At 38.3% G+C, this 23404-nt stretch overlaps 1 protein-coding gene across 1 annotated transcript in view; it reads right to left on the bottom strand.

Moving 5' to 3' along the window:
• Nucleotides 1-23404, bottom strand: part of LOC126298275 (trimethyllysine dioxygenase, mitochondrial) — a 499530-nt gene that overhangs the window by 303586 nt on the left and 172540 nt on the right. Inside the window, exons 3-5 of the mRNA XM_049989574.1 lie at nt 23208-23301; nt 15813-15928; nt 6548-6768 (exon numbers count right to left, since the gene is read on the bottom strand). Coding sequence (XP_049845531.1) covers nt 6548-6768; nt 15813-15928; nt 23208-23301 — 431 coding nt within the window. The remainder of the gene's footprint in view (nt 1-6547; nt 6769-15812; nt 15929-23207; nt 23302-23404) is intronic.

Genomic DNA, 23404 nt, shown 5'->3' on the forward strand with positions numbered 1-23404 from the left:
TCTACCTGGGAACCCGTGTCTATGCCCCTCTGAGTCTCGTGGACGAATAGCGTGAGCTGGGTTTCACACGACCGTCTTTTTCGAAACCCATGCTGATTCCTACAGAGTATATTTCTAGTCTCCAGAAAAATCATTATACTCGAACATAATACGTGTTCCAAAATTCTACAACTAATAGATGTTAGAGATACAGGTCTATAGTTCTGCACATCTGTTCGACGTCCCTTCTTGAAAACGGGGATGACCTGTGCCCTTTTCCAATCCTTTGGAACGCTTCGCTCTTCTAGAGACCTACGATACACCGCTGCAAGTTCCTTCGCGTACTCTGTGTAAAATCGAACTGGTACCCCATCAGGTCCAGCGGCCTTTCCTCTTTCGAGCTATTTTAATTGTTTCTCTATCCCTCTGTCGTCTATTTCAATATCTACCATTTTGTCATCTGTGCGATAATCTAGAGAAGGAACTACAGTGCAGTCTTCCTCTGTGAAACAGCTTTGGAAAAAGACATTTAGTATTTCGGCCTTTAGTCTGTCATCCTCTGTTTCTGAACCATTTTGGTCACAGAGTGTCTGGACATTTTGTTTGGATCCACCTACGGCTTTGACATAAGACCAAAATTTCTTGGGATTTTCTGCCAAGTCAGTACATAGAACTTTACTTTCGAATTCACTGAACGCCTCTCGCATTGCCCTCCTCACACTACATTTCGCTTCGCGTAATTTTTGTTTGTCTGCAAGGCTTTGGCTATGTTTATGTTTGCTGTGAAGTTCCCTTTGCTTCCGCAGCAGTTTTCTAACCCGGTTGTCGTACGACGGTGGCTCTTTTCCATCTCTTACGATCTTGCTTGGCATATACTCATCTAACGCATATTGTACCATGGTTTTGAACTTTGTCCACTGATCCTCAACACTATCTGTACTTGAGACAAAACTTCTGTGTTGAGCCGTCAGGTACTCTGTAATCTGCTTTTTGTCACTTTTGCTAAACATAAAAATCTTCCTACCGTTTTTAATATTTCTATTTACGGAAGAAATCATTGATGCAGTAACCGCTTTATGATCGCTGATTCCCTGTTCTGCGTTAACTGTTTCAAATAGTTCGGGTCTGTTTGTCACCAAAAGGTCTAATATGTTATCGCCACGAGTCGGTTCTCTGTTTAACTGCTCAAGGTAGTTTTCAGATAAAGCACTTTAAAAAATTGCACTGGATTCTCTGTCCCTGCCACCCGTTATGAACGTTTGAGTCTCCCAGTCTATATCCGGCAAATTAAAATCTCCACCCAGAACTATAACATGGTGGGGAAATCTACTCGAAATATTTTCCAAATTATCCTTCAGGTGCTCAGCCACAACAGCTGCTGAGCCAGGGGGCCTACAGAGACATCCAATTACCATGTCTGAGCCTGCTTTAACCGTGACCTTCACCCAAATTATTTCACATTTCGGATCTCCGTCAATTTCCTTCGATACGATTGCACTTCTTATCGCTATAAATACGCCTCCCCCTTCACTGTCCAACGTCTCTGCGGTATACATTCCAATCTGTGTTTAGGATTTCATTACTGTTTACGTCTGGTTTCAGCCAACTTTCTGTCCCTACTACTATATGGGCATTGCGACCGCTTTTTAATGAGAGCAGTTCTGGGACCTTTCCATAGACGCTACTGCAGTTTACTATTAGCACATTAATATTGTTATTCCCTGTTGCATTTTCCCTACTCCTACCTCGCCGCGTCTCAGGAGGCGTCTTGTCGGGCCCAGGGAGGGAATTCTCTAACCTAAAAAACCCACTTGTGCACTCCACACGTACTCTGCTACCCTTGTAGCCGCTTCCGGCATGTAGTGCACACCTGACCTATTCAGGGGGACCCTACATTTCTCCACCCGATAGCGGAGGTCGAGAAATTTGCACCCCACATCTCCGCAGAATCGTCTGAGCCTCTGGTTTAAGCCTCCTACACGGTTCCAAACCAGAGGACCGCGATCGGTTCTGGGAACGATACTACAAATAGTTAGCTCAGATTCACCCTGCAAGCGAGGCTTTCCACCTTCACCAATTCCGCCAACCGCCTGTACGAACTGAGGATGACCTCTGAACCCAGATGGCAGGAGCCATTGGTGTGACATGAGCAATAATTTGCAGTCGGGTGCAACCAGTGCTCTCTATCGCCGCCGGAAGGGCCTCCTCCACATCTCGGATGAGGCCCCCCGGCAAGCAGACAGAGTGAACACTGGCCTTCTTCCCCGACCTTTCCGCTATTTCCCTAAGGGGATCCATCACCCGCCTAACGTTGGAGCTCCCAATAACTAATAAACCCCTCCCCCCGTGTGCCTGCTCGGACCTTGCTGAAGGAGCGGCCACATGTCCACTCACAGGCAGAGCGGGCGATGCCACACGGCCAGCCTCCACATTGACCCTCCGCCTCGTGCGCCGCGAACGCCGCTGAACCCGCCACTCCCCTTGGGGAGAGGGTGGCCCAACCGCCCCCGGTACCCGCGAAGATGTCTCGACAGCAGGGACAGTGGGTGAAGCATGTAACACCTGGGGTGTACTATGCGACGCACCAGACTCCCCACTGCCGCTACACTCCGAGGCAGCAGCCTGAAGACGGCTGACCACGGCCATCAACACGCTCAGCTGTTCGCGAACAGTGGCCAGCTCCTCCTGCGTCCGTACACAGCAGTCACACATCCTATCCATCCTAAGAAATCAATTTACTAGTGAGAGTTAATCAACTTTTAACTACACTGCTAATTCACTAAAGGCGGCTGATTGTTGAGTAAACTGTGGTAGGGAACATTGCCCAGTTACAGTAGCTTAGTTTATGTTGTCAGAATGAATATTTCTGACGGAAATTTCACTTGAGATTTCTACTTGCACCTTTGTCATATTCTTTCGGATTACGTTTTGTTAAATTTAATGAATATACTTTTCTTGCCTTACATTTTTGACACGGGAGCTTCCTAGACTGTATAGGATTTTCCTAATATTACCATCCTGAACCCGAATTGGTAATTATGCAATAAAAAATTGCTATTTACATGGAATAGACTGTTTGTTTGTCCTAAAGAAGAGGTCCCCCTTCCTCATTGAGATATTTTAGGTACACCGACAACAGCTGTTCTTCTAATGTCTAACAGTGGGCATGTCTGCAATCTCCCTACCTGGCAGGGCCTGGGTCCACAGGCTTAATATTTTCTTTTTCAGAGCCCTGCTTGTGCGCTAAGTGGTGGGGTAGATTACACAAAAACCAGAGCACTCCACATGCTAGAAATTACAGAGATGTGGCACTTCCCATTACAAGAAGTGCAATATTTAGCCCATGTGATTAGTCTCATGGAGTATGGACAGATCCTACGTTAGTGCAGGCTGTATAAGGTTTTCCAACAACTCAGTAGACAAAGAGGTTACAGTCATTTTTAAAGTTAGCAAATTGGTATAGGAAGTTCATCCCAAAATTTGCAGATATAGCAGAACATCTCACTCATGTTTTTGGAAAAAGGTGTAAATTTCCAGTCGACATCAGTGCGCGAGGACGCATTCGAACAATGAAGTATTTTTGGCTACTAGTCCTGTGCTCGATTTCCCAAATTATGAGAAAAGGTTCATACAGTCTTCTAACGCTACTAATCATGCTCTTGACAGCATGTTAAGTCAAGAAGTAAATGGCGTCTAACATCGACTTGCCTACATGGAGAAGGAAATTCTGAGTCTTACTTATGGTGTGGCAAACTTCCAATGTAATTTGTATGGCAAGAAATTTAAAGCTATAACAGATAGCATGGCATTAAAATGGTGATTGTGTTTGAAGATCCCACTTAATAGACTAATGCGTTGGACAATGAAGCTACGTGTATTCGATTTTGAAGTAATTCTTGAACAGGGAAAGAATCACAGGAATGTAGGTGGCCTCAGTGGCAAGCTTGGTGTATTACAGAGAATAGGTCACACCATAGCAGAGTGGCAGGCAGTGCAAGCTGCTGATCAAAGCTGCAAATTATTTGAAAGCTGCAAATTATTTGAAGTGTGGGTTCATTTCATTGAGCATGAAGGTGTGTTATGCAATAAAACAAAGTTCAGACTATGTGTTGTAGTTCCTACGTGTTGCATGAGGAAATATTGAAAGAAGCACATGTTACAAGTTATCAGGGTATGAGGGGTCATAGAACAACAGAGCACCAGAGCAGAGTGTAGCTGAATAGTACTGGTGATGTTTACAGAAATAGGACGTGGAGCAGTATACGAAGAGTTCGGATACAGTGCTACTATATGTTGTCAACATTCCTAAGGTTCAGAAATCACAAGTTTATTACCATACAAAGCAGTATTTGGCTGCAAAATGCCATCAACACTCGAGTTAATTAAATCGAAGGTCAGGATGAAGGACAGTGAAAAGTTTTAGGAGAACATTACAGAAGGTATGGGAGCAGGTACAGCAAGTCAATTCAAAGGCCCTCAAACATCAGGAACATATGGTGCAGCAGAATGCAAAGCTACCCGTGTGCTGAGTAGGACAGTAGGTGATGTTAATAAATCCATACACCCAAAAATGGAAGACAAAGAAATTCTTCATGTGGTATCAGCGTCAGTATCGAGTAATTACAATGACATACCTGTGAGTGTAATGCAACAATTGCCTACCTGTACTATAATCATTTGTGTGTGTCCCTTTCAGCATGCATCAGACTCTTTGCCACCAGTAATGCCACCAATCCCAAAGAAGGGGGGCAGGAGGTGGTAAGAAGGAGGCAACATAACAGGTAGAACAAGACACCTGCACAAACTAAATGCACCTTACCAGACCCACTAAGACGGAGTGTTAGACAAACATAAAAAGTATTATTTGTCTTGTTAGTGTAACGATTTTGGAGGTTTTTTCTGTTTTGATAGGAGATTATATGTGCTTATTTTGTCGTGTACTGCAGAGTTCACATGGTTCAAATGGCTCTGAGCACTATGGGACTTAAATTCTCAGGTCATCAGTCCCCTAGAACTTAGAACTACTTAAACCTAACCAACCTAAGGACATCACACACATTCATGCCCGAGACAGGATTCGAACCTGCGACCGTAGCGGTAGTGCAGTTCCAGACTGTAGCGCCTAGAACCGCTCGGCCACCTCGGCCGGCTACTGCAGAGTAGTTACGAATATTTTCAGATGGTACATATAGAAAGAACATGGGGGAGGAAGTAATGCACAATCAACATGTAGTGTAGTGTTGAGGAGATGGTGGCACTTGAATTCTTTGGTGTGCAGTGATCTCAGTACAGGTTCATCTTAGAGTAAGGCTAGAAACAAAGCAGTGTGTGATCATTAAGTTATAAGCAGACAAGCTGCAGCAAAGACAGAGAAAGTAAATTACTGGATGCCCATCCAGGGTGATCGAAAATGTCCCAGAGATGTGTGACATGAAGTGTTTATTGGAGGATAGATGTGGAGCGATGCCTATGAAACATCGTCATCACACAGACTTCTTGTCAGAGGGGAGGACATCACTGGGTATACTCTGTACATTACCTAGTTATAGTTATTGCAGATTGCTAGGAGCAAGAGCAGCTGAAGGGAACAGGATGTTTCGATCTACTGGGCAATCAGTCATTACCAAATGGTACTGATGCGAACCTAAATCACGATGCAAAACCTAAATCACAATGGTGAGACAGATTTGACTCATTGGCCTCCTGAATGAACTGCTGGTATGCTCTATACATCCTGTATGGCATCCAGAATAGACCATCATGGTAAATAGCGACAAAATTAAAATGTAGATGAAGATGTTGAGCACTCAGAAGTCGAACTCTTTTCAATTTGTGTCATTTGTTGCACAAGGGGATACTGAAAAATAATGTCTCAAAGTTTTTTTTTTTTCTGTGAAAACTACTTAATCTTCTTAAATAAAACAAACATTAACATTCTACGTCTTTATTCTTCATGTCTACAAGTTTATTTTCCAACATATACACCCTGCTGACAAACACAATTCGCACTTTGTTGACAGAACCACAACCTCATCTCCGATTGTACTGCTTCATCACTATCAAAGTGAAGTCCTCAAAGGTGTTCTTTAGTTTTGGAAACAGATGAAACTCAAATCAGGCCAAGCTGGGACTGTATGGAGAATGATCAATGCAGTGAAACTAAAGCATCTTATTGTTACAGATGATGGAGCACTCATGTGGTCTGCCATTATCATGCTGAAGGAGAGGGTGCACCTTGTTTGGACGAGCTCTTTGTGCTTTAAATTTGGTTACATTATGCTGTTTCTCATGCACCACTGTATTTACATTACACACTACAATTTGGAACCCACTAGCAACAGACAGTCGCAGACTGCTGAACATGTTTCTAAAATTTTAAACTGGCTGTATCTTTGTCTAATTGAAGTTAAGTAAAGGATAAATACAGCATATTTATTTAGTTGTTTCTTGTTCTGTCCCCTAATCACCTATCTAAGTATTTCATGAAAGTAAACATATTAAGTTTAATGTACTTCTTTAATAGAAAACAAATAGCCTGACATTAGTCACACTGATTATTACTACTTACATTTTTTACAAATCCAACACCAAATCTTACAAGAGACTGAAGAACCTTTTTCACATAATTTTCATCTTCTAAGTAAGCTGTTGCATCAACTGCATCATCTAAAAGATTCACCGTATTATACCACAAAACTGGCTTCTGATTTTTTAGTTTCTGATAGTGGATGTTGTAATTATTTTTGTAGAGCCATTCAAGGGAGAATTTAGAAAGATGTTTATCTGCCCCTAAAATGAGAGAAAAATAAAATAAAATATTGTAATTGTAAATATGTCATATTATTAATTAATTATTCAACAAAAGCTGCTTTGTGGCAGTATTTTTTATTCAATGGACTAGCTTCAGGAATTGTCCATCATCAGCAGTGCCTGTATTAGACAAAAGACACATATTTGTTATAATAGGGTAATACTTACAGTGTAACACATATTGTAGTGTTTTGTGTATGTGTGATATTTCAATTAATTGTAATCCAAAGTGTCTTATATGTGATGTTCTCTAGTGTATCCCAATGATTATATTTCATAATGTTTGTGTAATAGTGTGATTACATGATTTATATAACATATACATAATTAGCATAAGAAATTGTTTACAAAATATATGCAGTTGTCATTGGCAATAGCTGAACATGCAAATATTACTTTTGGTATTCATCATACCATATAATGTAACACCACTACTAATTTGTAACATCTCTGTTAGCAGAACCAAGAAATGTGGTTTCATTAAAGTATACTAGTGAAATTTTTAATCTCCTGTTTTTTAGCTTGGTCTATTTCTTTAATATAATGCCAGGATGTTTTGTTATACATTTCAAAATTTTTATTTCTTCCAAACTGTTTAGTAACAATATTATGGAAAGGATTGTTGCTACTCACCATATAGCAGAGATGCTGAGTGGCAGATAGTCACAACAAAAAGACTGTCAGAGGTGAGCCTTCATTGAAAATAGGCAGTTTACAAATATGCTAAATGAAGACAGGCTCATGCCAGTTAGGTTCAGATGTTCTTTAAATACTGTTATGAAATTTCGTTCAGTTTGTCCTACATAAATTTTCTCACAGTTATCACATTTTAACTTATGAACACCTGAACATGCAGATTTACAGGATTGTTCTATATTACGACAAATTTGTGATCACTGTGTGTTCTGTGTTCCCAAACCTAGGTTTAGGTTTTTTCTCTTGAGTGCAAATCTGACGTTACCTGAAATTTTTCCCTTATATGGTATAACAATGCACTGTGAGTGTTTGCTGTAATTTATCTCTGTTAAGATAATTCTGTCTTTTATTTTATTTTCATTTGTGTGTAGTTTTCTGGTATAAATTTTGTTGACTATGGTGGGGTTGTATTTCTTTGTGTCTGTAATTCAGATGTTATCTTTTGTTTAGTTAGTGGATAATTTATTAGTATCCCTAGACAAGTTCCAAAAGATGTTTCTTTGTGTGCTTTTGGATGATGAGCTATTATGTATTCCTCCTGTGGTTGTCATTTTCAGTAGATTTTGAATTTGTGCAATGTTCCATTTCTTGTGATTTCAAGATCAAGGAAATTTGTTTTACTATATTGTTCACAGTTGATTGTAAAAATGATATTTTTATGTAGGGTATTCCATTGTGAGTGGAAGATATCTATTTCATTTTGTGTTCCTTTAAATAACATTAATGTATCATCTGCAGTAGTATTGAATTTTATTAGCCCATTCTGGATTTTTTTTTTTATTTCTTGCTATGGTGAAGAGAAACATTAGCAAGTCCACCAGCAGGGCAGTAACCCATTGCTAAATCATGTTATTGTATATACAGCTGGTCATTGAACTTAAAACAGTTATACGACAGTGTCAATTTCAGTAAAGTAATAAATTCTTCTATTTCAACTGCACACATTTTACCACATGTGTGTAAAGCACATTCAATAATTTCAGTAGTTTCACTAAAAGGTACATTAGCACACATGTTGGATATATCTAAGGAAATAAGTTTTGCATTCTATAGAATGTGAACATCTTTAATTTGTTGTATGCAGCTGCTTGAATTCTTTACCATGTATTGATTAACATATACATACACTGCTTGTCAGTTGATAAGGAACAGTGAAATTATTGGACAGGAATAATCACAGGCAATGTTCAATAACAGGAAACATAGTACTTACATATTAGAAGTGAAGTGGTATATTTATAATGAAAAATGGTACAGATTTCACCACATGGGAAAGCAGGATGACAGACATAAATAACGTTCATGTTTGACACAGGTCGGACTCTTAACATAAAGGTCAATCGAACTCTCAGTAAGGAATATGGCCTCCTCGGGCACTAATGCACATTTTGCACTTGTGATTCATGCTGTCTACCAACCTGTTGAGGAGTCCTTGGGTGATATTGTCTCACACCTCTCTCAAGGCAGTTTTCAGTTACTGTGCAATTTGGGGAGGGGTGTTCATTGAGAAACACATCTGCCAAGAGCATCCCAGGCATGTTTTTTCACATTCTGCTTCTGCTATATTTGAATTACAATTGTGGATTAATGCCTAATGTTTTTTCTAATGCATAAGTTTAATATTTTTGTTTTCATTTTTGTCATATTTGTTAATCAATTTCATAATTATGTCAAATACAGGAGTCTGTAGTAGCTTCACTACTTTCTGATGTACTTATTACAATTCTGTTCATAATAAGTTGCTGTTTTGATATTTGTCTCAGATCTATTCTTTTATCCACATCACTTCACTTCACTTTTTGTTTTATACACGTGGCTACCTTTGTCTTTTTTATATTCACATGTGCATATTTCAGTAACTTGGACTGGACAGACATTTTCCATTGAAACATATACCTTCAATGTTTCTTGATAACTTTGATTGTGTCTTCAGGTATGAGAAAACAGCACCACTTATCCTGTCTGGGAGTAATAAGAACATCTTATGGGTTTTGTGCTCTGTGGTTTGTAGAAATTGAGAATATGTAACATTATTAATTAATTGTTTGACAGTTAAACAAAGAACTGAGTGGAATGCTTCTGACTGAAACAAAGTCTTATATCTGTGCCATTCCTGTTACTGCAGTTGAGAGATGGGATGAACAAATGATAGCCTTCACCTGTGTGGGAGAGGGAAGGACAAAGTAGCTGAGCATCTTGCAGAAAGTGCAAAGGGTGTCACACAGGATAAAGTCCATGTGATTACTAGAGTCAGAGAGGCACATTTTTTGATAGTTACAAACAGACACTGGGAAAAAATTGGAGCAGAATAAGACCACAATATATGTAATAGTTTCCAGAAAAATAAAATTAATTTGTTTTGTCAGAATAACAGGGGGTTGAAAAACAAGACAGATAAGCTTCTGGTACACTTAAAGATAAGGAAAATTCTGAAGTGATAGGTGTCCTGTGCCTCTCTGAACACCATGTGATGGGGCAGTTAAATACAAAAGATTATAGAATAGCATCATTTTTGTGAAGAGTTAAGAAGGAAAAACTGAGGAGCTGCAACAAATGTAAAACCTGGACAAAAAGTCAAAAATATTGAAACAAATAGTTTTTGTATAGATTGGAACCTACAAGCATGAACTTATAAGCTGTTACTGCAGAGTACTTCTCTGGTTTTTGCAACAGTCTACAGATCCCCTCTACAAAACTTCCAGATATTCATGAGAACTCTAGATTCACTGTTGACCTACCTGCCAGACAAGAAGAAAGAGTTAGTGGTTTGTGGAGATTTCAATACAATTTATTATGAGAGTCAGATAGGGAGAAATAACATCATTGTTTTAATGTTTCAATCTAATTTCAGTTGTCAGTTATCCATGTCATGTGCAGCAAGATAGTAGGAAACTGATTGATAACATCTCTATTGACAGTGCTCAGGCTGAAAGATCTAATGTGTACCCAGTTGTTAATGAACTGTCTGATCATGATACATGAGTACTGGAAGTAAATGATATAGTACTTACAGCTCTAAGGCAGGTTCCTGTAAAGCAGTGGGGCTTGTTAATGAGAACAGGAGTCCTTGTTTTAAGAGTAAGTTAAAGGAGATGGTATGGGATGAGTTGTCTATAGAGAGAGATGCTAATATCAAATTCAATTTATTCCATAAGAAATTTGTACCAATATTTGAAATCTGCTACCTAAAAAGTTACCAAGAGAATCCATTGGAAAATAAATAATCCATGGATAACTAAGGGAAGCAATTAATGTATAGTAATACTGCTGATAGAGAAACTTCAGATGTGTTTATGCAGCTGGGACTGTTAACCCACCAAGGGCAGTGCTTCACATTGTTGGTGTGTGGTCATGTCCATATGGACCTCATTCAGTTACATGGGCATCTTGAGTAACAGCACACTGCAAATAAAAGTGTCTACAGCTGATCTCATGGCCACTTACGGTCAATGCCTTCTAACAAGATGTTCACCCCCAGTACTCACTGGATGGATTCATCTACCACAACTGTTGTGTTGCATGGGCTTGCAATTCTTAGTGACTGTGCTGCTGAAAAGCTGTGGCTTCAGTTAATTTTCTGAGTAAGGGTGAACATTACAAACTAGTATCTAGCTGCTGATGTATGTACTGTGCCTTGTGAAAAAATAATTTCATATTGTATGTGATCTCAACTTGTTAACCTTGTTTGGTATTAGCACAAACCACATATCAGCTCATGTACCTCACTGTGTTTCTAGTGCATGCCTGATATCAGTATTTTGCAATCTACAGAATATAACTGTATTAACTTACTAAACTACTTGCCCAGGTCCACTCCTCAGTCAGATGAGTACGCTGGAGTTTCATTCAGGATGAGAGGTATTTCAATCACAGTCTGTTCACCCAGACTTAGGTTCTCTACTGTTTCACTAAATCAATTAGATGAATGCCAGAAGAGTGGTTCCTTTGATAAGTACATGTCTGATATCTTCCCCAACCCTTATAAAATTCTTAATGACCTTGATCTTCATGCAATAGTAAGTCCTAATCTAACTTTTATTTTATTTTTCAACTTTAATCATTTTTGACAATCTCATATCTGATTTTTGTGATTTTCAGATGCATTCTTGAAATGATTAACAATATGATTCTTTTGATTCTTCACCTTTTACTCTTTGCCAGTCTATGTGGGCAGTACAAAAGTATTTAACGAATCAATATCTTGACAACTATGGGCCCATCCATTTTCTGACTACTTCACTTTCAGTCTTATGAACGCTTTAGATGGAGATACTCTTTTGCACTTACCAAATATGTAGGTACCACTGGTCTTTATTTCACCTTTTATGCTCTTCTTCATCTGGTTAAGTCTCATGTCATTCAGTGAGTTGTGTGAAATGTTACACAACTCTAATCACATCTGAGAAAAGTTATCAATTCTATGAAAAATATTGCATGCTTCCTACATGAACCACCACAGAAACTGGTATAGGCATGGTTATTCGAGTACAGAGATATGTAAACAAGCAGAATAAGATGCTGCAATCAACAACTCCTGTATAAGACGATAAGTGTCTGGCACAGTTGTTAGATCAGTTACTGCTGCTACAGTGGCATGTTATCAAGATTTAAGTGAGTGTGAACATGGTGTTATAGTCAGCACATGACCAATAAGGTAGTGATTCAATGGGGAGTTTCCCTACGACTATTTCACAAGTGTACCGTGAATATCAGGAATTGGGTAAAACATCAAATCTTCATACTGCTGCAGCCGGAAAAAGATCCAATGATGACTGAAGAGAATCATTCAATGTGACAGAAGTGCAACCCTTCCACAAAATGCTGCAGATTTCAACGCTGGGCCATCAACAAGTGTCAGCATGCAAACCATTCAATAAAACATCATCGATATGCACTTTCAGAACTGAAGGCCCACTCATGTACCCTTTATGACTGCGCAACACAATTTCTTACACCTTTCCTTCGCCTGTTAACACCGACATTGGACTGTTGATGACTGGAAACATGTGGCCTGGTTGTATGAGTCTTTTTTGAAATTGTATAAAGTAGATGGATGTGTATGAGTATGGAGACAACCTCATGAGTCCATGGACCTTGTATGTCAGCAGTGGATTCTTCAAATTGGTGGAGGTTCTGTAATGGTGTGGGACAGGTGCAGCTGGAGTGATATGGGACCCCTGATACGTCTAGATACAACTCTGACAGATGACATGTACATAAGCATCCTGTCTGATCACCTGCATCCATGTGCATTGTGCATTCTGACGGACTTGGGCAATACCAGCAGGACAATGTGACACCCCACACATCCAGAATTGCTACAGAGTAGCTCCAGGAACACTTGTCTGAGTTTAAACACTTCTGCTGCCCACCAAACTCCCAAAACATGAAATTATTGAGCATATCTGGGATGCCTTGCAACATGCTGTTCAGAAGAGCTCTCTGCCCCCCCCCCCCCCCACCCCCTCGTACTCTTATGGATTTGTGGACAGCCCTGCAGGGTTCTTGGTGTCAATTCCCTCCAGCACTACTTCAGAGATTAGTCTGAGTCCATGCCATGTCATGTTGTGGCACTTCTGAGTGCTCCTGGGGGCAATACACAATATTAGGCAGGTGTATCAGTTTCTTTAGCTCTTCAGTGTATTTTCAATTTTAATATTTTAATATTGATTGCTTTACTATTATGCCTTACAATATCATGTATGTTCTGGCAAGCCAGTGAACATAAAGTTCTGTATTGGCTTCCAAACAATTCACACAAAAAAGATAAGGACTCGCTATATAACTGTGGTGTTGAGTGGCAGAAATCTATTTATTGAAGACTGAATTTGTAGTTAAGGTTTCTGACAATGCCTTCTGCAATGCTAACAACACCTACACATCTTTTGAATATGTGTGAGTCATTTGTATGAACTACTGACTAAGGTCTCATATTTTCTTTAAAATCCAGTGGCACAAGTTATTAAATCAGTGATCATGTGAAAGTTCTGCAATAAATGTTACTAAAGGAAAACAAATAATCCTTTCAGATGTATCTAAATTATGTGATGATGGCACAAACATAAATGTTAAATGCAGAACTAAAATTTCCTACAGGAAACACATAACGGTAGATATACTCCAATAATATGCCTTAAAGTGAAAATTCTGAAAGATAAAACTATTATCATCTTAATGCACATTGTAGTCCAATAATTTTCAGTTGCATTAAGTAATTAAAATATCTATATAACATTCTATTTAAAATAATAAACTGAGAATAATGGTAGTTGAGGTGTTAATGGTCGATAAAACGTGCATACAAGACACATGATATTGCTAAGCTTTCTAAAAAATGTCCTACTTCTAACGTAATCACATAACACTCACCCACACACATACATACAGACACATACACTTCCACTGCTATGTTATCCAAGTCAACTACAGTACACCAGCACTGCAGCAGGGGTTGTATCTGATGGTGTAGGCCACACGAGAAGGGAGGTTGGGGAGGACAGAAAGGATTGGAGAGTATGGTGGTTGACAGGTGCAAAGGAGAGGTAGCAAGCACAATGATGGATAAGAATGCTACACCAGTGGGCTTTATGTGCCACAGGCAGGGGGAGCTGTGTGTGCACAGTGATGTGGAGTAGAATGAGAAGGGGGACAGAACAGAGGAAGAGAGAGATTGCAGAGTGGATTATATGAGTACAGAATGAGTGAGGTAGTGGCCATGGTGACAGCGATGGAGGTGGGTGTGGGACAGAGTCGAGTAGAGTTTGAGGCCAGGAAAATTTCTGGATCAAAGGTCTACACCCAAATATGTAATTTGAGGATGTTAGTATTTAGGAGAGGACTGGTGTTTCAAGATTGTGTGGACTGTGTAGTAGTCATTGAAAACAAGCATGCTGCATTCAGAAGAATTCTCTGGCATGAGGTAGTCAACTTTGCTCTCACTGAACACTTTGTGTTGGCTGTTGAAACATATGATTGGCATTCTTGCCCACATAGAAGGATGTCCAAAATTTACAGCAGAATTTCTTTATGATATGACTGCTATTACAGGTGCCTGTGCTTCTGACAGGATAGGATATAGCTATGACTGAAGTGAAATAGAATATGCTAGGCTGGTGGTTAGAACAACTCCTGCTCTTTACACTTCCACAGAGATATAGCCCATGTGACAAGGAGTATCGAATAGGAGTGGTGTGAGGTTGGATCAGGGTATGTTGTAGATTGATTTAATGGTGGAGCACCATTTTGGAATGGTTGGGAAGGAATGTGGGTAGGATATTCCTCATTTTTGGGAATGACAAGTAGTCAAAACCATGCTGAAGCATATGAAATATGATCAAGTAGTTCCAATGTGGAGTTATTTGGATAATGACAGGGTTGACCCTCTGCAGCTGGTTTATAGGGCTTATTGGAGAATTTAGTGTCAAGTTTCCGTATGGTATGTGCACAACATGCCTGATTACAATAGCTGCTTCACAACCCCTGCTGCCGTGTGGTATTAGCCGAGCGGTGTAAGGCGCTGCAGTCATGCACTGTGCGGCTGGTCCCAGCGGAGGTTCGAGTCCTCCCTCAGGCATTGGTGTGTGTGTGTGTGTTTGTCCTTAGTATAATTTAGATTAAGTAGTGTGTAAGCTTAGGGACTGATGACCTTAGCAGTTAAGTCCCATAAGATTTCACACACACACAACCCCTGCCATCTGAATCCTCCCTGTTCATACCATCACCACTTAACTATGTACATGTGAATCATTCTTACAACACATTCTTTTAGCCTATAATCTTTCTAACTCCAGTCTTCACTAGCCCCTCTCCTACACCAGACTCCACCCCTGTCCTCAACCCCCTCACTTCACTTATTCTACACTCACATCCTTCTGTTCACTGTCTCCCTCTTCCTCTGCCCTATTTCCCCCTCCCAATTCTCTCTGGTTAGTTATTATTTCACATTTTGCTCTATGCACTTAGTACAACACAATATGATAAACATTACTGAATATATGTTGTTGTTGTGGTCTTCAGTTCAAAGACTGATTTGATGCAGCTCTTCATACTGCTCTATCCTGTGCAAAACCTCTTCATCTCAGAGCAACTACTGTAACTTAAACCTTGTGAATCTTCTTACTGTATTCATCTCTTGGTCTCTCTCTACAATTTTAACCACTCACACTTCCCTCTAACACTAAATTGGTGGTCACCTGGTGTCTCCAAATTATTCCTATCAACTGATTGCTTCTGTTAGTCAAGTTGTGCCACGAATTTCTTGTCTCCACAAGTCAGTTCAGTACTTACTCATTAGTTACATGATCTAAACAAGCTAACTAAATACTTACATTCCACAACAAGTTGGTCATTTGATATCCAGCAGTTCTGAGGTTTAATGTCACTGGGGACTGTAAGTATATTTAAGTTTCTTTGATGAGTAGTATGGTTATAGCACAGATCACATCTGAAATTCAATTTTTTATGTAATTTCCAAAAGCATGTAAAAGAACATACATGTTTTATAGTTTTTAAAGCATTTGCAAAAGATGAAGTTTCTCATTTTGACAAAATAATTATTTATTACTTTACTTACAACTGGTTAATAATATCATATAATGATGAAATCAAATCAGCCACCAAAATTATTACATAAAAGCAATTTGCTTGACTGACATTGGCTCATCATGAGACAAGATATCCAGTCTGTTTTCAATAGGAGTATTATGTGATACATACTCTCATATATACCTGGATGTACATAAGCTTACCCACACAACAGTAACACATTCTAGGACATCAGTTGTCTTATGCCAAAAATCTAATTAATAGGCTACAAGTTCTCTGCTTCGGGGCATATGCTGAAGTTAAAACATCTTTACATACTGATGAAGCCATTGTCTTTCTTAATAATAAAATCCACCTACATATTTCAAATTTATGTCATTATACCATCTAAAAGAAACAAAGACATGTAAGGCTGGGTCAAATTCTGGTTGTATTAGTGTCCTGAAAACATCTGTGGAAAACAGTTTGACTACATAGCCTCCTGGTAAGACAAAAGTGTTAAGTTACCTAGTTAATGAGTTTCATATTCATGGATAATTCTGCATGATAAATCATAATGATGTGAAACAAGCCATTATACATTAATGTTAAAAATTAATAATTAATTTTTAAATACAGCTACATTCTGAACATTTTTTTTAGTATGCAGATGTCAGTTAGTAATTCCTACCCACCACCTTTCATAGATTACAATAATAGAATTTCTTTTATGGCATAGAAGGTGTTGTCAAGCAGTAACATTATCAGTTGGTTTTCAAATTTTACTTTGTTGTCTGTCAGACATTTTATATGACTGGATAAGTAAATTTTGGTTGCTGCATTGTGCACCCCCTTTTTGTGCTAAGTGCAACATTAATTTTGAGTAATTTATGTCATTTTTCCTCCTGATATTGTAATTATGCGATGTGAATTATTTTTATGTGTTTTTGTTCACTGTACTGTGTCTGTTGAAGATAACTACTGGCCAGGGTTCCAGTCCCTCTGAGTTTAATAATTTCCTCATTTGAATTTTCTCTTTCTATCCAACCTCCCTTTAGTAAACTGCAGTGTCTTTCCTGTAGGTGGAATCTCTTGTTCTGGAAGTAAGGAGTGTGGTAATCTACTTTTATTTGTTTCTGTCATCAGTGTACTTAATATTTCTACTTAAATAACAACTATCGTCTCTTTTGTGAATATTCCAGTTTTAATTATAACTATTACAATTAACAGAAACATAAAAAATATGCAAGGTTGTAATCAGTATTAAATTAATGAAGGATTACTATATTTACTAATACAATGCCACTTATAAAGTAATGAATATTTATGCACAGACTCGGTGCAGCTGGTTCCTGGCAGCTAGTCTCTAATTTACTCGATGGGATGTGTAGGACTGCCTAGTGCTCATCATAGCATGGACCTTGTGAGTGTAGGAAAGAAATGCTGTAGGTTTTTAGAATGAATGGGAGTCACTTAGTAGTCCACTTAAAAGAATGAGATGTACAACACTATATTATGTTGCATATTATTGTCACATTCTTTTAACTATGAGAAATGGCAGAAGGATGTTCATGCAATGACAGTATTTCAATGACTATTGTGAAACAATATAGCTACTGCTTCATCAACTTTTTCTACTTCTTCCATAACCACAGGTGTTTGTTACTTATATGAAATCACACTCAAAATATATTCTCATGAAAATGGAAATACAGATGTCAGTTTTGAGGGAAAAAGTTTCAATAACACTATTTTTGCACTTTTTACACATTTGAACCAAACAACTATTATCAGTAATTTCGTACTCTGCTTTGTAAAAGTTTTGTTTTTAGTCATAACCACTTTTGTAAACTCTGTATTATGCCAACAGACAGTTTCTGTAATTTGTGGCTGAAAAAAAGTGCTGTAAGGTGTCTGCAGTAGCTTGTATCTCAACTACATTGCAAAACTACATCACACACTGATCCACAATTGCTTAGTTTTCCTACTTTACTGTGACACATTTCATTAGTATTGCAGTCTATGGTTACTGTTTGACCTTTCTCAAGGATAATGCCCTAATATATTAACCTGCAGTAAAAAAATGCATAGCATTATTTTCCCCAAATTATTTTGCTCTCTTCAGCCTCAGTGGACCAGTATCATGAAAGAAAATCGAGAGGCATGGTGAATTATTTGTAGTCTCTTAATCCAGTTAGAAGAACCATCAACTATCAACACTTAAAATGCTGATTATTTTGAAGCACTAAAAGTAAATGTCAATCAATTCTTGATTTAAGATCAATTGTTGAATCTTCTTTTCCAGGTTGGTCAGTGTTATAACAATCAACTGCAAACTTACGTGATACAAAGACACTCATGTAAGATCTACGGCCTTTCAATTACACACTGAATTTTTGGAAGGTACAGCATGCATCCTATGTTGTGTCCCAAGTACAACTACCAAATGTAAAGTCAGAATTAGTTACAACTTAGAAGATTTGTTCTGAAAACAAAGTGAAACACAACTCACTGTAATAACTGGTATTCAGGTCCTTAGCCAAAGTTCGTCTCCCATAAGCATTATCACAGCAACAGCATTGCAGCTGAGAGGAGACCTGCTCCGTACTCCAGGTGGCTCACCAGACAACCCCCCCTTCCAGGCAATGATGACGTGACTTAATCATGTGGAGCTGCATCTTGATTGGCTCCATCAACTCCAGGGGAATGACAGCTGCATCTCTTGTGGCACCCCTACTGTGAGTACTTTGAAGTATGCTGCACTGCTGCCACTGGAGTGTTAGTACACAGTGCTCAAGTAGGCAGTGGCCATGTCTTACGAGTGGCGACCACACTGTATCAATGCACAGCATGACATCCTCATTCTCCAAAGATGAAAAACCCATAGTGCAATGTAATGACTCTGAAGGCATGTTCCATTTTCATGAGAATTTATTTTGAGTCTGATTTCATCCAATTAACAAACTGCTGTGGTCATAGAAGAAACAGAAAGACATGATGAAGAAGAAGCTACAATGTCTCAATGAAGCAATAAAGTGGGCGAACTTCACAGATAGTCCTTCGTGTCAATGTACTGCATTGTTATACTGGCTAAAAAATGGGGGGCGGAAGTTAAACACTGACTACCGTAAATGATGTAGCCGACAGTTGCACAGTTGTGTTTCACAGTTCTTTACTTTCACTGTTCACAACCCCCCCCCCCCCCCCTCACACCCCAATATTATACAATTACGTGGCCAGTTCTCTATTGGTAAAGGTTGATGAGCCTCATTAATAGGTTACAGGCAACATCAACATACTGCTACAGTAGTTTGCTGTTCAACATCTATGAACAATAAAAACCTAACTACACAGTTCACTGTTCTTGCAGAATAATACGGTACATGTGACACTATTTCTCAAATAAATTAAACAGACATCATCATTAATTGTTCTAACACATGGCCTATTTGTGCTACACTTGTTCCACTGTTAAGTTGATGCATTTTTGTTAATCTAAACAATACATGTTTCATGTCTGAAAATCAGCCGTTGACTGACTGTCTTGGGACCAAACATCAGTCCTCTATACATCCTCACAATAATAGTCACTGAAACTAAACACTGTTTGATGTTTAAGTTACAGAAATTACAATTAAAAGATAAGTCATTCAATTAACTGAACACATCAAAAAATTCCTTCTTTTTATCAGTTCCTTCTCCCAGAAAGGTAAGACCAAATTATTTGTTTAAACAATGAAATTAACAGAAATGATTATACAAACAGTATTTTTGACAAACCTGGTAATTATTTTGGAATTAATTAAGGGCTGGTTTTGCTAATATGTTTTCGAATATTGCTAAATAAATACTGTAAGAGCCATAGCAGTTCTTCTTCCAAATGTTTATAAATAGTACAGATTTTATATTTGTTTATAAGTCAACAACAGAATCTAAGTCACGAAACAATTACTTATTTCATCCTATAATGATCTGTAGCAAAAGATATTAACTAGATATTGTCAAAATAAATTAGGCAATTAATTACATACACAAAACTGAGGAAAACATTAGACCTGGTCCTATATTGCTTCAGAGTGAGGGACAAACTTTCTCTTTCATGAAAAAGCATATTTTACTCATTCATGTTAATGGTAATTAGGCAAAAATGAAAAAAATGAATTTAAGGAGGCAGATAGAAAAACAAGAGAGGAAGTAAAGAGATCCCAGTTTGCTTCATCACAGTCTCACTTTTAATAAATAATTGAAAAATTGGAATTGCAAGAACATTCTTCTCCCATTTCTCATTAAAAAAATGTGACAATGGCATGCAACATGATATACTGTTGTACATCCTATTCTTTTAGGTGGACTACTAAGTGACTCCCACTCATTCTAAGAATCTATAGTGTATCTTTCCTACAATCTTAATGTCCTTGTTATGATTAGCACTAGGCAGTCCTACGCACCCCGTTGAGTAAATTAGAGACTTGTTGACAGAAATCAGGTGCACGGAGTCTGTTGTTGTTGTGGTCTTCAGTCCTGAGACTGGTTTGATGCAGCTCTTCATGCTACTCTACCCTGTGCAAGCTTCTTCATCTCCCAGTACCTACTGCATTCTGCATCCTTCCAAATCTGCTTAGTGCATTCATCTCTTGGTCTCCCTGTACGAATTTTACCCTCCACGCTGCCCTCCAATACTAAACTGGTGATCCCTTGATGCCTCAGAATATGTCCTACTAACTGATCCCTTCTTCTAGTCAAGTTCTGCCACAAACTTCTCTTCTCCCCAATCCTATTCAATACCTCCGCATTAGTTATATGATCTACCCATCTGCTCTTCAGCATTCTTGTGTAGCACCACATTTCGAAAGCTTCTATTCTCTTCTTGTCTAAACTATTTATTGTCCATGTTTCACTTCCATACATGGCTACACTCCAGACAAATACATTCAGAAATGACTTCCTGACACTCGATGTTGACAAATTTCTCTTCTTCAGAAACGTTTTCCTTGCCATTGCCAGTCTACATTTTATATCCTCTCTACTTCGACCATCATCAGTTATTTTGCTCCCCAACTTTAAGAGTCTGATTTCCTAATCTAATTCCCTCAGCATCACCCAACTTAATTCGACTACATTCCATGAGCCTCGTTTTGCGTTTGTTGATGTTCCTCTTATATCCTCTTTTCAAGACCCTGTCCATTCCGTTCAATTGCTCTTCCAAGTCCTTTGCTGTCTCTGCCAGAATTACAACATCATCAGCAAACCTCAAAGTTTTTATTTCTTCTCCATTGATTTTAATGCCTACTCCAAATTTTTCTTTTGTTTCCTTTGCTGGTTGCTCAATATAGAGATTGAATAACATCGGAGAGAGGCTACAACCCTGTCTCACTCCCTTTCCAACCGCTGCTTCCCTTTCATGTCCCTCGACTCTTACAACTGCCATCTGGTTTCTGTACAAATTGTAAATAGCTTTTTGCTCCCTGTAATTTACCCCTGCCATCTTCAGAATTTGAAAAGGAGTATTCCAGTCAACATTGTCAAAAGCTTTCTCTAAGTCTACAAATTCTAGAAACATAGATTTGCCTTTCCTTAATCTAGCTTCTAAGATAAGTCGTAGGGTCAGTATTGCCTCACGAGTTCTGATATTTCTACAGAATCCAAACTGATCTTCCTCAAGGTCAGCTTCTACTAGTTTTTCCATTCGTCTGTAAAGAAATCACATTAGTATTTTGCAGATGTGGCTTATTAAACTGATAGTTCGGTAATTTTCACATCTGTCAGCACCTGCTTTCTTTGGAATTGGAATTATTATATTCTTCTAGAAGTCTGAGGGTATTTCGCCTGTCTTATACATCTTGCTCATCAGATGGTAGCATTTTGTCAGGACTGGCTCTCCCAAGGCTGTCAGTAGTTCTAATGGAATGTTGTATACTCCCGGGGCTTTGTTTCAACTCAGGTCTTTCAGTGTTCTGTCAAACTCTTCACATAGTATCATATCTCCCATTTCATCCTCATCTACATCCTCTTCCATTTCCAAACTATTGTCCTCAAGTACATTGCCCTTGTATAGACCCTCTATATACTCCTTCCACCTTTCTGCTTTTCCTTCTTTGCTTAGAACTGGGTTTCCATCTAAGCTCTTGATATTCATAAGAGTGGTTCTCTTAACTCATTAATTTTCCTGTAGGTAGTATCTATCTTACCCCTAGTGAGATATGCTTCTACATCCTTACATTTGTCCTCTAGCCATTCCTGCTTAGCCATTTTGCACTTCCTGTCTATCTCATTTTTGAGACGTTTGTATTCCTTTTTGCCTGCTTCATTTACTGCATTTTTATATTTTCTCCTTTCATCAATTAAGTTCAATATTTCTTCTATTACCCAAGGATTTCTACTAGCCCTAATCTTTTTATCTACTTGATCCACTGCTGCCTTCACTACTTCATCCCTCAAAGCTACCCATTCTTTTTCTACTGCATTTCTTTCCCCTATTCTTATCAATTGTTCCCTTATGCTCTCCCTGAAGCTCTCTACAACCTCTGGTTCTTTCAGTTTATAACACAGTAATTCTCCATTAATAAACATCAATTAATGCCTTGCATATTATTTATATTAATGTTAATTGTAATAACTGCAAATAAAAGAGAAATATTCATAGATGAGAAGGCTGTTGTTATTCATGTACAAATATTAAGTTTATTACTGACAGAAATACATAAAAGTAAAGTATATTATGACACAACTTCCTTTCAGAACAAGAGATTCCGCCTTGTGGGAAGAAAGTTGAATTTATTAGGGTAGCTTAGACAGAAAGAGAAAATTCAACTAAGAAAATTGGTTAACTCAGAGAGACTGAAAGCTTGGTCAGTACTTATCTTCAACAGACACAGTACAGTTGATAAAAACACAGCTCACAATAATGTTCAGATTAATCCTCACTGGGATTCATGAGTAATAAGGGAAATACAGATCAGTCTTTCTGTTCCATTTGATTTGAAAATTCTTCTGAATTGAATTTTATTTTTATACAAAGGGTAATTGTGCACAGCACATGACTCTCAGCACATAAAAGTAAGATATGGCAAAAGTTCTTGACATAGAGATCATTTTAGCTGGAACATTGTAAATGTATTTGTTGAATTAATTCTGCATTACTACCAACTGCTGTATTCTTACATTATGAGGGAAGTAGTAAAAAAAAGTGATTTACTTACTGACAGTGATCCCTCAACCATATATACCAAAATTGAGCTGGCTCTGGGAAATAATCATTAAGTTCCAGATGACTCTCTTGTAATTTTAGCTGCCCTGTAATGAATACATAACTGTTATGATTGACACTGTTGTGCTTGTTCATCAGTATTTTGTTAAAAAACGTAAGTTCAGAAAAATATTCCATGATTGCTTTCCA

This window comes from Schistocerca gregaria, chromosome X, assembly GCF_023897955.1.
Source record: "Schistocerca gregaria isolate iqSchGreg1 chromosome X, iqSchGreg1.2, whole genome shotgun sequence".
NCBI lineage: Eukaryota > Metazoa > Arthropoda > Insecta > Orthoptera > Acrididae > Schistocerca > Schistocerca gregaria.